At 45.7% G+C, this 11,903-nt stretch overlaps 4 protein-coding genes across 4 annotated transcripts; 2 read left to right on the forward strand and 2 right to left on the reverse strand.

Moving 5' to 3' along the window:
• Positions 1–2,278: 2,278 nt before the first annotated feature.
• On the reverse strand, positions 2,279–4,913 carry BDV27DRAFT_125179 (uncharacterized protein). Its single transcript, XM_032066265.1, has 3 exons — positions 4,830–4,913; positions 3,411–4,760; positions 2,279–3,344 (listed from the first exon to the last, which is right to left on the reverse strand). The coding sequence occupies exons 2-3, from the start codon at positions 4,679–4,681 to the stop codon at positions 2,345–2,347; spliced, it is 2,271 nt and encodes a 756-aa protein (XP_031929558.1). The 5' UTR covers positions 4,682–4,760; positions 4,830–4,913; the 3' UTR covers positions 2,279–2,344.
• A 434-nt stretch (positions 4,914–5,347) lies between these two features.
• BDV27DRAFT_155865 (uncharacterized protein) lies at positions 5,348–5,677 on the reverse strand (the record flags this gene model as incomplete). The annotated part of the gene is made up of 1 exon (XM_032072224.1): positions 5,348–5,677. One exon carries the CDS (start codon positions 5,675–5,677, stop codon positions 5,348–5,350), a length of 330 nt encoding a protein of 109 aa, XP_031929559.1.
• A 1,655-nt stretch (positions 5,678–7,332) lies between these two features.
• On the forward strand, positions 7,333–8,669 carry BDV27DRAFT_90693 (uncharacterized protein). Its single transcript, XM_032077922.1, has 2 exons — positions 7,333–7,765; positions 7,817–8,669. Exons 1-2 carry the CDS (start codon positions 7,366–7,368, stop codon positions 8,173–8,175), a joined length of 759 nt encoding a protein of 252 aa, XP_031929560.1. The 5' UTR covers positions 7,333–7,365; the 3' UTR covers positions 8,176–8,669.
• A 1,466-nt stretch (positions 8,670–10,135) lies between these two features.
• BDV27DRAFT_155867 (S-adenosyl-L-methionine-dependent methyltransferase) lies at positions 10,136–11,891 on the forward strand (the record flags this gene model as incomplete). Its single annotated transcript, XM_032072225.1, has 6 exons — positions 10,136–10,573; positions 10,624–10,720; positions 10,781–10,806; positions 10,875–11,248; positions 11,305–11,737; positions 11,817–11,891. The coding sequence occupies 6 exons, from the start codon at positions 10,136–10,138 to the stop codon at positions 11,889–11,891; spliced, it is 1,443 nt and encodes a 480-aa protein (XP_031929561.1).
• Positions 11,892–11,903: the final 12 nt, after the last annotated feature.

Raw genomic sequence — 11,903 nt, forward strand, 5'->3', positions numbered from 1 at the left:
CATTTGTTTTGATATCAGCGCAGCGCAATGGTTTGTTGGATCTCTTATGTTAATTAACAATACATTCTGTTCTTTGAAATGATCTTGTCCGTACAGTATAAGTAGTATTAGTGCTCCCATTTTTGGGTGAGCCACGCAAAAGCAATCCGAGGCTTGTTGTCATCGATGTACCCAGTGTGGTCCACATTTTGCATAACTTAAGTTCTTGCTCGTTGTCCGTGCTATCATCACCCGTCATTTGGGTTCTTCCGCCGTCTGTGTTGGAATCGTACGTCTTGAAATATCCCCCACACTGGTGCCCATCGCGAGCTAAGCTATGTCCTTATCACTGAATACAGGTGTTGGTTCTCTTCAGTCGCGGTGGCCATGAGATGCGCGAGTTCCTTATTACATTCCACAATGACGACCCGATGCAATTCGATTGAGAGTCTCCATATATTACCGACTCTTCCTCGCCTTTTGCAGTCCAGTAGGACTCTTTCACAGTCATTGTCTCACCACTTGTATATAGCCATGCCGTAGATGGGATACCGATATTTGAGCCGAAGGTAGAAAATTACTTTTAGAGCCTTTCCAAGTCAGTAAACTAATTGGGCTCAAATATACCAGGCTCCCAGAAGAAGATAAATAGAAATCAATCTTGACCTTTATGAGCCGTGGTGACATATAAGAGCCCCGAGAAGATATCACCAAAGGGGAAGAGATACGGCCGTACAAACGGCTTATCACTCAGTTTAATAGAGTCTATTCAAGTTATCTTTGGGTATTTATTTTTCTTCCCTTTGGATAAAACTTAAAATCATCAGGAGCATATGCATCGTAGTCTCCGGGGACTACTAGGTTTTGACCTAGTCGGCGTGATAATTTCCCCCCGGTTTGTTCGTGGGGGATAGAAAGGGCAGGAAATGGTTCTAGATATTGGAATAGGAGCAAGTGATGCAAGCCCCCAAGTATGTAGCCTCCTGGACAGGGTTTCTTTTCCTTTTAAAGTATCTTGAGATTTCGCAAATACCTGCGGCATTAAGACTATTTTTCGGGAAAAAGGAGCCTGGTGAATACCTGGATGGCACAAAAGTTGTGATGACCTCTGCTCCCTGTCAGAAACTTAGGGAAATGAACAGAAGTGGATTGCCCTCGATCTAAGTAGCTGTCTATTATTGGTGGTTCTTTCGATAAAAGCAGGAGGACGAACATTGTCCAGCAACATATATGGGGCTCCTTACGGATTGGCTAGCTCCCTGATTTCACCGCCGCTCCCAGGTATGCCAACCAAGTAATTCTTGCTAAAGAAGGCGTCATTACTGAAGTTAACCTTAACCGGATGGATCAAGCCGCTAATTGTTGGATTTGGTATAGATGGACGGGGGCGTAGACATTAACGATGTGAGGATGTGAGGCGAACCGTAAATGGATGGCGATCTCTCAAGGTTGACGGTCAACGAGTAACTTTGAAGTTTAGTCTGGTGGAAGACTTGACGCGGGCGGTACTTTGTTCGGTAGAGGAGTTTCCTGTAAGTCGGACCTAGCCCTAGATCTGGAGGCATCCGTAACGCTGAAATAGTAGTAACCGGTGATATATGAGAACCCTGAGGTGACGGAACAGATACAGTTGGAACAGATACAGTTGGAACAGATGAGCTGAGACGGGGTGGACGGTAGAGCAATGGGCTGTTTCGATATTATGACTTCAGGTGTAGCCACAATATCGAGATCCATACACGAGGTGTATATCTGAATTACATTAGCACTGATGAAAAGTCACAGCTGCTACTAAAGGACTAGCCAGTTGTTATCAACCGTTATTATTGTGTTCCATATCCAGTCTACTGTGTAGGTACTGCCGAGTTTCACATAACTAGGGATCATAAAGGATGGACCATTGTTGTGCTTAACTGCGTCATTATAGGAGTGAACAGCTATGACTGTATAATCGTTAGAGTTGGCAACGATTAATATGGTAAGTCTTACGCTGGCCATCAAAGCCGTTTTGGAAGTTTAGGACGTCGGTGATTGTCCTTTGGTCTGGCGACATCTGCATAGTAGTTCCATAGCATTGGATCATTCCATTTGGGGGAACATGGTCCTCTTCAGTGTTCTTGTCGCGGAGTGAGAGCTCTTGGTTTTGGAATCAGTTCCTATATAAATTAAATTTATATCCTGTGACCCTACTGTCACGGGTATTAACCATAGTGAGGATATATAACTTGCCATATGAAAGTATATTACATGAAACTCCTGCCACATAATTTAGTATCCTTAAACAGTATTGTTGCTGTTTTTTTCGGGTCAACATATATATTTCTCCAGTTTGGCCAGACGGAGAACCATTCTCATCAAAGAACCATCACATTGCTCTCGCTTGTCTCCGACTGTTTCGAACTATCGCTGAAACAAGGCAATCCCAAGCATTACATATGAGGGTATAACCGTTCACCATTAATCTGCGAACACTGGAAACAAATTTATACCCGATACCCTCACCACAGATGAGGATAGGCTGTACATATTGTTCACCATGTTCTGGTACTTGAAGCGTAGTATCAGTGGAAAACACAACCGCCGTGTAGGAAGGCTCCGATAATGCACTAGGACTCGTTCTGGGTTTTGGATCCATCACAGCAACACCGATTCTAACTGGGAATAGTCTCGCGTCTGAATCAGCGTCCGGTCGCTGACATAGAGCCTCAATAGCGCTACTATTGAACGCCATTAAGTGAAAATTGGCTGGAATATTTCTATAAGAACGAAATACGGAGTTCAAAAGCAAGGCAATGACCAAAGCAAAGCCAAGGGCAATCGCCATTATGGAGCCAAGAGGAGAATAGCCTCGGGCAGTGTAGTCGTACATAGGAAGACGTGCGCCGTCTTTACCCGGCGCGAAGGCGCTGGACTGGACAAGGAAAATACTCTGTGATATCAGCCAGTGCAGGAGAATGGCCAGCACCATAAGTGGGACTGAATATTTGAATGGCAAGGAGAGAAAGTAGGATGACCGCTGCATGCCCTCGGGTGAAGAAACCCGTAACGGCTTTTTTCCTTCTTCTTGGAGAAAGCGCACCCACTCATCACTGACGAGCTGACGTGTGAGGATGTTGTTGTAAAAGAGGTAGAGAAAGCTAATCATAACCTGCGGACTATTGGCTATGAGGATGTTGCCTAGAAGCATTACAGGTCCGTCGGCGGCAATAGAGTTCAGGGGGCCCATATCGCGAGCCAGCATGGCCGGGTTTACTTGGAAACCATACTGCCACAGAGCTGCAGGGCTCACATCAACACCCTTCTGTGATATCCACTCGATCGAACTTCCGATAGAGTATGAGGTAATTGCTAGCCCTGTAGAAAACCTAACATCAATGCGCATGTTAGAGTTGATCATGTTCGTGAGCAATAACATTGGGGACATGACTTACAATACAAGTGAGATTACCCAGATGTGTATATTAACAGCCTTGAACCATGATACACGAGGCTTAACCAGCCAAGTCGTCTTTTGAATCTGAACAGCTCCTAGCCTATAAGATGTGGATGCATCGTCGTCTTCATCGGTTAGCTCATTTATGTATGACTGCGGATGTTCGAGAAAGCTATTGATTGCGTCACCTATAGTTACCATAGTGTGATGGTCCCTTTTCTGTTCCTTTGTTTTCGTGTTGCGGAAATGATGGAAGGCGGTCCAGTAGACTAGGAGGCTCTCCAGAAAGGTACAGACGCAAACAATAGCCAGGATATGTGTGCTGTAATGCAATCCACACCTATCCTGACTACTCCCCTCATCTGCACTTAAGCAGTGATCTACTTGCACCCCTCGCGGCCAAGACAATCTCCAGTCATTAGTAAAGGATTTGGCGAAGTCCCAATTGCAAAACCTGTCTTTGTGGATATCCTGATATGCGCGACAGATCCAAGCGCTAGATCCCGACCACGGTTCCCAACCAGACACCCATCCATCAATCAAGGAGGAGCCATTGTTCTGTACCGTACTGACGTTCCGGGCGACAATTATGACAGAGCTGGTGGCAGTCATTGGATTGATATACCGCTTGATACAGGCCTCAGTATCTAAATAAGTGAAGTTAGCGGCACCATCCTGCAGAGAATATATCATTGATGTATTCTTCGATGCTTCGCCATATCCTGGAGCAGGTTTCCACCACGAAAAGTGTGATAGCGGGTCAGAGGCTGTCCAGTTATATCCGACCGGAAGAAAGTCGTTTGTGGCTACAGCGCGTGGGATCACCACGATTGGCAAAGATGTGAAAATCGCAGAATTCCAAAAGAAGTGCAGAAGTGCTACAATGAAACCGATACCAAACCAGGCGGCGACTCGGCTCCGTTTGATATACCTCAAGTTCCTCATGCTTGGGACCCCGATTTCTAGTGCTGAGCCTTTGAGATGTGTCTGGGCTATCTCATCACGCGACGGTGCAACGAGGATCTGCATACAGTAGTTTCCGGCTCCGAGGAAAAGAGATGATATAATGTTGAGGGCCACATGCAACGCGCTATTGAGGGCGGTGGTACTAGAGCAATCGCTAAAGGAAAATGTGCCCACGCCTCGACCGTCCGGGGGATAACTCAGAACCGCCCAAATTGTGATACTGAGATTGAAAATCATGACCACGGTGGCTATTGTCATTTGCGTCTTAAGCATTGTTGTTCTCTTCGCCATCTTAACTCTCATTGTCTTTGCCCGAGCATTTTTTGGGTCCAGTTCGGGGATGTATCGAGATAGGTATTCAACCTTTGCGAATCTATCCGGCCTTGCTTATTGTTGTCAATAGAGTTGAGTGTACAGCTGCTATGTTGGTGTTATGTTTGGGAAGACTCACCTATTTGAAGACGCGGGCTGTGGTGACAGTAAGCGCGTTTGTTCGTAGTCATCCCCATCCTCTTCGAGATTGGCTGCTGTGTCCATTACCTCCCCTGATATCTCGTTGGTAACTCCTAATACTCGGTATGGTGCAGACATTCTCCTTTTCACGTTTGTGCGGGAACAGGTACACTTTTCACCTAGCAAGCACTCCACATCTCATGAAGTGGGGTGGTTCTCACCATGGGGAGGTCTCAGAGGAGGTGACGGTTGCTGTACTACTGGTAAGCCACAAGCGGTATGAGGCCGATTGTGATAGGTCCATTTGGCTTCGCGCCTCGATATAAAATCTGCCATTTTAATAGGTTGCCTGCTTTTCAGCTAAGGCAACCAAGTGAGTGACCGGTTAATTCAGGGAAACGTTCGGGGAACTAAGCTAAGAGACGATGGATTTCTGCGATAACCCCACCATGTATTGCAAGCCATAGACGTGACACCCCTATGGCTCTGTCTTCTAAAGCCAGGCATAACCTCCATCTATAGTTCCATTTCGTTGTATTTGATTAGATCTTCTAGCGACTTGCCCCTAAGGGTAACGCCGACACATTCTTCCGGGTTAAAGGGGACTTTCATTTCGGGGATATCGTGGAGGGTATATTTAGGCTCTTCGTCGATCTTCACGGATAAATCATTGTCTGCATGCTTGACGGGCTCTTGCTTGATACGTTTAGCCTTCTTCGAGTCGCTAGCGTCTTCCGCTACAGCTTCGATTGGAGAAGAGTATTTTCCGGCTGTAATATAACCGGCTTCTTCAGCACGCCTCATGAAATTGAGGATGCTGCGCTGGTTAGATGGCACTTGTTGCATCTTGATGTCGTGCCGAGTTTTACCTCTAGCTGCAGTGAATTTAGGGCCATAAAGTTCCCCACTGTCGTTGGGGGTGGGGGGAAGCATTGTATTTGGTCTTAGGGTGCGAGATGTATTGCAAGATGTAGTATGAGATCTAATAACGGGAAACGTATGTGGCCAGGAGGCCCTCACGAACAAGCACGGCTCCAGCATGATCTCTAATGATCTCTACTGTACCGGGAGAGGAGAAGGACAGACAACAAATCCTCGGCTTTTATGTCTTTCTGCCTCATGGGGCGCCTTCTAACACAGCAAGCCAGATGAGACTCTTCTGAGTTCCAGAAAATAGACCGTTGTGTGGTCAACGATCGTTTCACGGAGCCACTGGTCTCGAGATCTTCCTCGGCCAGCATGATGAATTCTTTCATCCAGCAAACTGATTCAGCCCAAAGGCCGCTAATATATCAATGATCTATAGACTTGAAGTTCTTAATAGCTGTAATCTCGTTGTAGTATATGGTGTTTGATTGAGAACGGCATAGATACTGCTCCACAAGAGAAGGCATGAATACAGCCCATGTCCCAGATAATGTCGAAGTGAATACGAGCAACATGGAGTGAAGGGTGCTTTATACCTTCTTCTTATCAGTGCATGTTTTTCTAGTCCAGGATAGAAGAATGCCCATTATGCAGCTGTGTAGCCTCCACTGCGTACGGCGGCTCCCGGCAGAATTCAGAGCTCTCGTCACCTTGTTTCCTGCACCATTCGTATTCCATTTCCCCTTTGTACGATGGGACTGGAAGCGAGGTGTTTAGCCCTTCGTGTTCTTCGCGTTAAGAGTAGTATGTTGCGCGGGCCTGGCAAGCTGCCGTACTTTATGTCAAAAGGTTATAGGGGAAGAAATCGTTTAGTTTTTCTAGCTGTGGGGTTCTCCCTAGTATCCTTAACCTTTCAGATATTAATAGTCTTTGACGTTATTTCTTGTCTTATCGAGTAATACGTACTAACACCGTTAACTAGTAGGTTTGAATAGGAGGGTCCCAAGCTCTCTATATAAGCCTTTGATGCGAGGAAGCAAGCACATACGACCACAGGGTGTGGAGAACAGGGCTTCCCGTCCGCTCAGCCGTACTTAAGCCAACTGTGTAAGCTATACAGAGGGAAACCATGCCCACTGCCTTTTTGCTGTAGGGGAACTGTAGAGTAGCAGCTTCAATATACATACTTGGATGTACACCATTTCGTCAATAACACTACATCCCCCCCCCCCCCCCCGGTACCAGGAATTAACATGCTACACACTTCAGGGATCTTGGACTAATACCACTCAGTCATTATGACTAAAATTGCAACGAAAGGCGTAAGACCTTAAATTTGGTACAACTTAGGCAACTCAAATGTTTTTGGATTATCAAGTAGGGGAAACAATACTACCTTAGTCGGTTATGCACTAGAAACGGCATCAATGTACAAGATGCTAATAAGACACTAGCTCAGGTGTCACCCAGACTACCGACCCTGATTGGCAAGGGCCGAGAGGAATTGCGGAGCGGAATATGGTAAAGCCGAAACCGAAGCCATTGCTATAGTAATGTCGCTTGAGATGGGCTTTATATCTATATAAGAGCACACTTTTCACCTGAGTAACTCCAAGTCAATCATTAACTAGAACAGACCACCTCGCCCATAGCAACAACCAATTTGAATGGCTGCTCCACATCGCCGACACGGTATGTCACTGGAAGGGGTCATCGTTCCTTTACCTCAACCCTTGACGCGAGAAGACCATGATGCAGCGATGAGACTTTTCGATAGTCTCGTCAAGCAGTTCGAACATTCAGACCCGATCGGCAAAGGGTTAAAACCAGTTATGCTTGTTCGTCTTGTCAAAAATGAGCTTTCCGATAAGGACAGCTTTCTAAGATTTTTTTTCTGTTTTATTGAGGAACATTTGGATGGGTTCTCGAAGATTAATGATTTCAACCTCACTCGTAGTCTTTCTCGCCTGGGCAGTTTCGCTACATGGACCACCGAAGATACTGATGCTCTCCGTGACGGACTAATCAGATTTGCCAAGACATTGATGGACAATTTCTTCTTACCCTGTATGTTGCGATGCACCTGCCCTAATACGCATGATGCTGATAATTATTCAGTGAAGGCTTTAGCTTTAAAAACCCCTTATAACACGCCAGGCCTTCTTTCTCGTCTTCAACTTTCTGAAGGAGGAGGTATTGGCACTCCACAACGCCTCAAGTCTTTACGAGATGACTGTCTTGAACGCGACCGTCATAGATGTGTCGTAACTCGAAAATTTTTCGTCAACGAAGCTCAGGAACGATTCACAAACGATGGGGACAATCTCAGAGACGATGACGGAGAGTCTTTATTGCCGGAGAGAAATGAGATGGCATATCTGGAAGTAGCACATATATTTCCACACTCTCTTATGTCCCTCACTAGTAATGGCGGAGAACAGAAGCTAGTACGTACATTTACTGATCCCCATCTTTGACCTCTTACCTACAGTCTACCTGGTCCGAGTCTAAGGAGATGGCACACAAGATTCTCAATATGTTCAATCCTACCATTATTCCCCTCATCAGTGGGACCGACATTGACCGACCAATGAATGCACTCACTTTGACCAAGGATGCCCACACATTGTTTGGTAATTTTGAGATCGCTTTTGAGCATCTAAGTAACCACCAGTACAAGATCGACTATGCGAATCCAAACCAATTTGTTCGCATTATACAGCTTCCAGTTACCCGTACGCTTTACCTTACACCGGACCAAAAAATAGACCATCCTTCTGTTGATTTTCTGAAGGTTCATCATGCTATTGCGAAAATTCTCTATCTGAGTGGCGCGGGTGAGTATATCGACAAATTTATTCGGGACATGGATGAGATGGAAGATGGCCAAGTCAACTCGGACGGCTCTAGTCGCATCGATGAATATGTGCGTTTCAAACTTAGTTGTGGATTTAAAGAGATGCAAGTGTACTTACAGTAGATTTGCTGCCTACCTTAATTGCAAGGTCTGTGACTACACTGAAAGATAATGGCTTTTATTTCACGAAACGTATCTATATTCTTTCCTATTTTGTTCCAGCCCTGGGGCCCTAGGCATTTGTAATTTTTTAAACAGATACGAATGGTACGAACAGAATAGTTTTGTTTTTTTTTTTTTTTTTTTTAAGCCAAGGTCCCAAGGGTCTTTCTTTGTCTGCACTAGCACGTCCTCTGAATTTGTTGGCCGAATACCTAGAGGGTGTGCTACATCGCATAAAGGTTGATATGCCTAGTGTTAGATGGAAGATGCTGAATGTACCTGTGGCTTATCATTCTCGTGAGTTAGACCCCTATCCATTAATAGTGGCACTGATAACTAATTCTCAATAAGATCATATGCGTGTTATTGGAACTACATATGAGCGCTTTCTGTTGGGCTCGATTGAGGCACGGGAAGCTCCCATAAGGCCACTCTTTTCAAGTGTCAAGCAAGAGGTACAGACAAATGGAATTACATTTGGTCCAGCATATTGGCGTCAAAATCTGGAGTCCCCTGTCCGATTTCACGGGGCGGTCCTGAAGATGTTGAAAGCCTCACCCAATGATGAGAACGTCGTCTTTCTCGAGATTGGTCCCCATTCAGTCCTTTCCGCTCCTCTGCGAGAAATCAGCAGATCGAAAGATAATACCAACGTTTACATTCCAACAGTCATTAGAGAAACCAGTCCCGTAACAGGGTTGTTCAGGGCTGTAGGTCATCTACACTTACAGTCAATCCCCGTTGATCTTCTCGCTATCAATGGGACAGGAAATGTCCTGACAGATATCCCTTCATACAAATGGAACCATGAGCAGATTTTCTGGAGTGAAAGCCACGTGGCACGGAACTGGTGACTCCTACAGTTTCCACATCATGAGATTCTAGGCTCTCGTGTGCCGGAATCTACATCCTCCAATCCGGTGTGGCGAAATCGACTGTCTCTTCGAAGTGCATCTTGGATCCAGGACCATAAAATTCAGAATAGCATCATATTTCCCTGTGCCGGATACATAGCAGCTGTGGATGAAGCTATCAGGCAAATATATGGCTCTATGTCCTATACAATCAGACATCTCCTTAGCAAGGAACCTCTGGTTCTATCAGATGAGACAGTGGTTGACATGGTTACAAGCTTCAACATTGCCGCGCTTACAGACTTCGAGAATTCACAATGGTATAAGTTCACCATTTCCTCCTACAGAGGAGGGTCGTAGGTCGACCATGCACAGGTGAAGTCAGTCTTGAAGCCTCCCAACCTGCTGTACACGTAACGTTTCGCCAACTGGTTACAGATCGAGGCAGACAGATTAAAGCTACAAGGGTCTTCCTTAATCCCCAGGGCGATGAGCTGGGCAAATAGTGATTCCATTACCAGTTTATGTCTTATCGAAGAACATATAGCTACTGTTACAGGCAAAATGGAGACATGGAAGTATGACTTACTTCTCCGAGTCTTCCGCAACATCATACCATTTCTTACAGGCAAGATTAGCTCTATAGAGCTTTTATACGCCGACGATGGGTTAAAGGACTTGTACAGCGGAATTCAACAGACTTTCGACTGCTCCTCGCTTTTCCCAACACTAGGATACACGGCCCCGGGGATGAAGGTACTCGAGATTGGGAGTGGGACCGGAGGCTTCACGGAGCATGGTCTCAAATCACTGAGCTGCTCATCCGGAACTTATCTATATTCAAAATATACCTACACAGATATATCTCCGGGATTCTTCCCTGCCGCCCAAGAACGATTCCGTGATTTCCCAAACCTTGAATTCTTGCCTCTGGACATAAGTCAGGATCCTCTCTCCCAAGGATTTGCTGCAGATGAGTATGATGTGATCACAGCGTCAAACGTAAGTCCCAGTTGCCCAGAGTTAACCTCGCTGTTACTAATTCACTGAAGGTTTTACACGCAACGCCCTCGTTATCAGAGACACTGAGAAACGTCTACAAACTTTTAAAGCCAGGTGGAAAGCTGCTCATCGTAGAGCTCTGCCCAGGTGGGTTGATATCATTAGGGTCTAAGGTCAAAGGATAGGACATTGGTCTAACAGATTTAGTGATGCGTTATATTAATTACGTCATGGTAGGCCTATTTTCACCTAATCCCTATGAGCTTGTTTTAAAAAGCAGCTGGCTGAGCTCATCTGTTAGGGCACCTTTCCGGGCTGGTGGGTAGGAGAGAATGACAACCGTGCTCAAGAGCCTTATGTTACTCCAGAAAGATGGGATCGAGAGCTGAGGAACACTGGATTCACTGGCACAGATATAGTGGTCTATGATCAGGACAGACCATTCTATTCAAGTGCAATCATCACTGCAACGAAGATGCAGCAACCTAATATCGCACCCGAGATTAAGGTTCTGTGTCTCGGCAAAGAAGGTAACATGGTGCAGAGGGTCAAAGACCGGTTTTCGCGAGCTGGGTACACCATCCAACTGTCAGAGTTGAATCAGACAGAGCACGTACCAAGCAAGAAACCAATCATCTCACTTATAGATATTGAAGATGCATTTTTTGACGATATGTCAGAGTCCAGACGGCAAGAATTCAAGAACATTCTTGAGAGAGCCGAATCTGCAGGGATCTTTGGGTAACGCGGACTGTTCAAATGAGCTGCTCAGACCCTCGGTATGCTCTTGGTCTCGGTATTGCTCGCACGGTGAGAAACGAACTTGGAATAGATCTAGCTACACTTGAGGCAGACACTTTCGATGATGGTTTTCTAGAGGCACTGCTACTGGTGTATACAAAGACACTGGCGGCTAAAGATCATACTAAGGAAGCCAGGGAGTTCGAGTTTGCCTACCAAGACGGCAAAACCCACATTAGCCGTTATCATCCATCAGACGCGTCCGAATGCCATTCAGAAAACCGAAGGTCCAAGGATATCAGAAAATTATCAATTGGAGTCCCTGGCGATTTGAGCACTCTGCACTGGGCGTCTGACTGGCGCAAGGAGCCACAAGGAGCTGATGTATTAGTGGATATCCATTATAGTGCGCTTAATTTCAAGGTAGGTGATACAAAGCAGATCTTATTTGATGCTCATGACCTGATTCGATGGGAAATCTGACCAATCTTGTTTTGCTTAGGATGTTTTAGAAGCTCTGGGAACCTTTGGAGAAAATGTCGAAGTAGGCTTTGAGGCATCTGGCATTATCCGGTAGACTGGACCCTCC

Source organism: Aspergillus caelatus, assembly GCF_009193585.1.
Source record: "Aspergillus caelatus strain CBS 763.97 unplaced genomic scaffold BDV27scaffold_50, whole genome shotgun sequence".
Taxonomy (NCBI): Eukaryota; Fungi; Ascomycota; class Eurotiomycetes; order Eurotiales; family Aspergillaceae; genus Aspergillus; species Aspergillus caelatus.

Bases quoted from the DNA above. Each gene is read 5' to 3' on its own strand.
- BDV27DRAFT_125179 (XM_032066265.1), bottom strand. From the start codon at position 4,681: ATGAGAGTTAAGATGGCGAAGAGAACAACAATGCTTAAGACGCAAATG. The intron at 3,345-3,410 runs GTAAGTCATGTC...CATTGATGTTAG, and splicing joins TGGGTAATCTCACTTGTATT to GTTTTCTACAGGGCTAGCAA.
- BDV27DRAFT_90693 (XM_032077922.1), top strand. From the start codon at position 7,366: ATGGCTGCTCCACATCGCCGACACGGTATGTCACTGGAAGGGGTCATC. The intron at 7,766-7,816 runs GTATGTTGCGAT...ATAATTATTCAG, and splicing joins GGACAATTTCTTCTTACCCT to TGAAGGCTTTAGCTTTAAAA.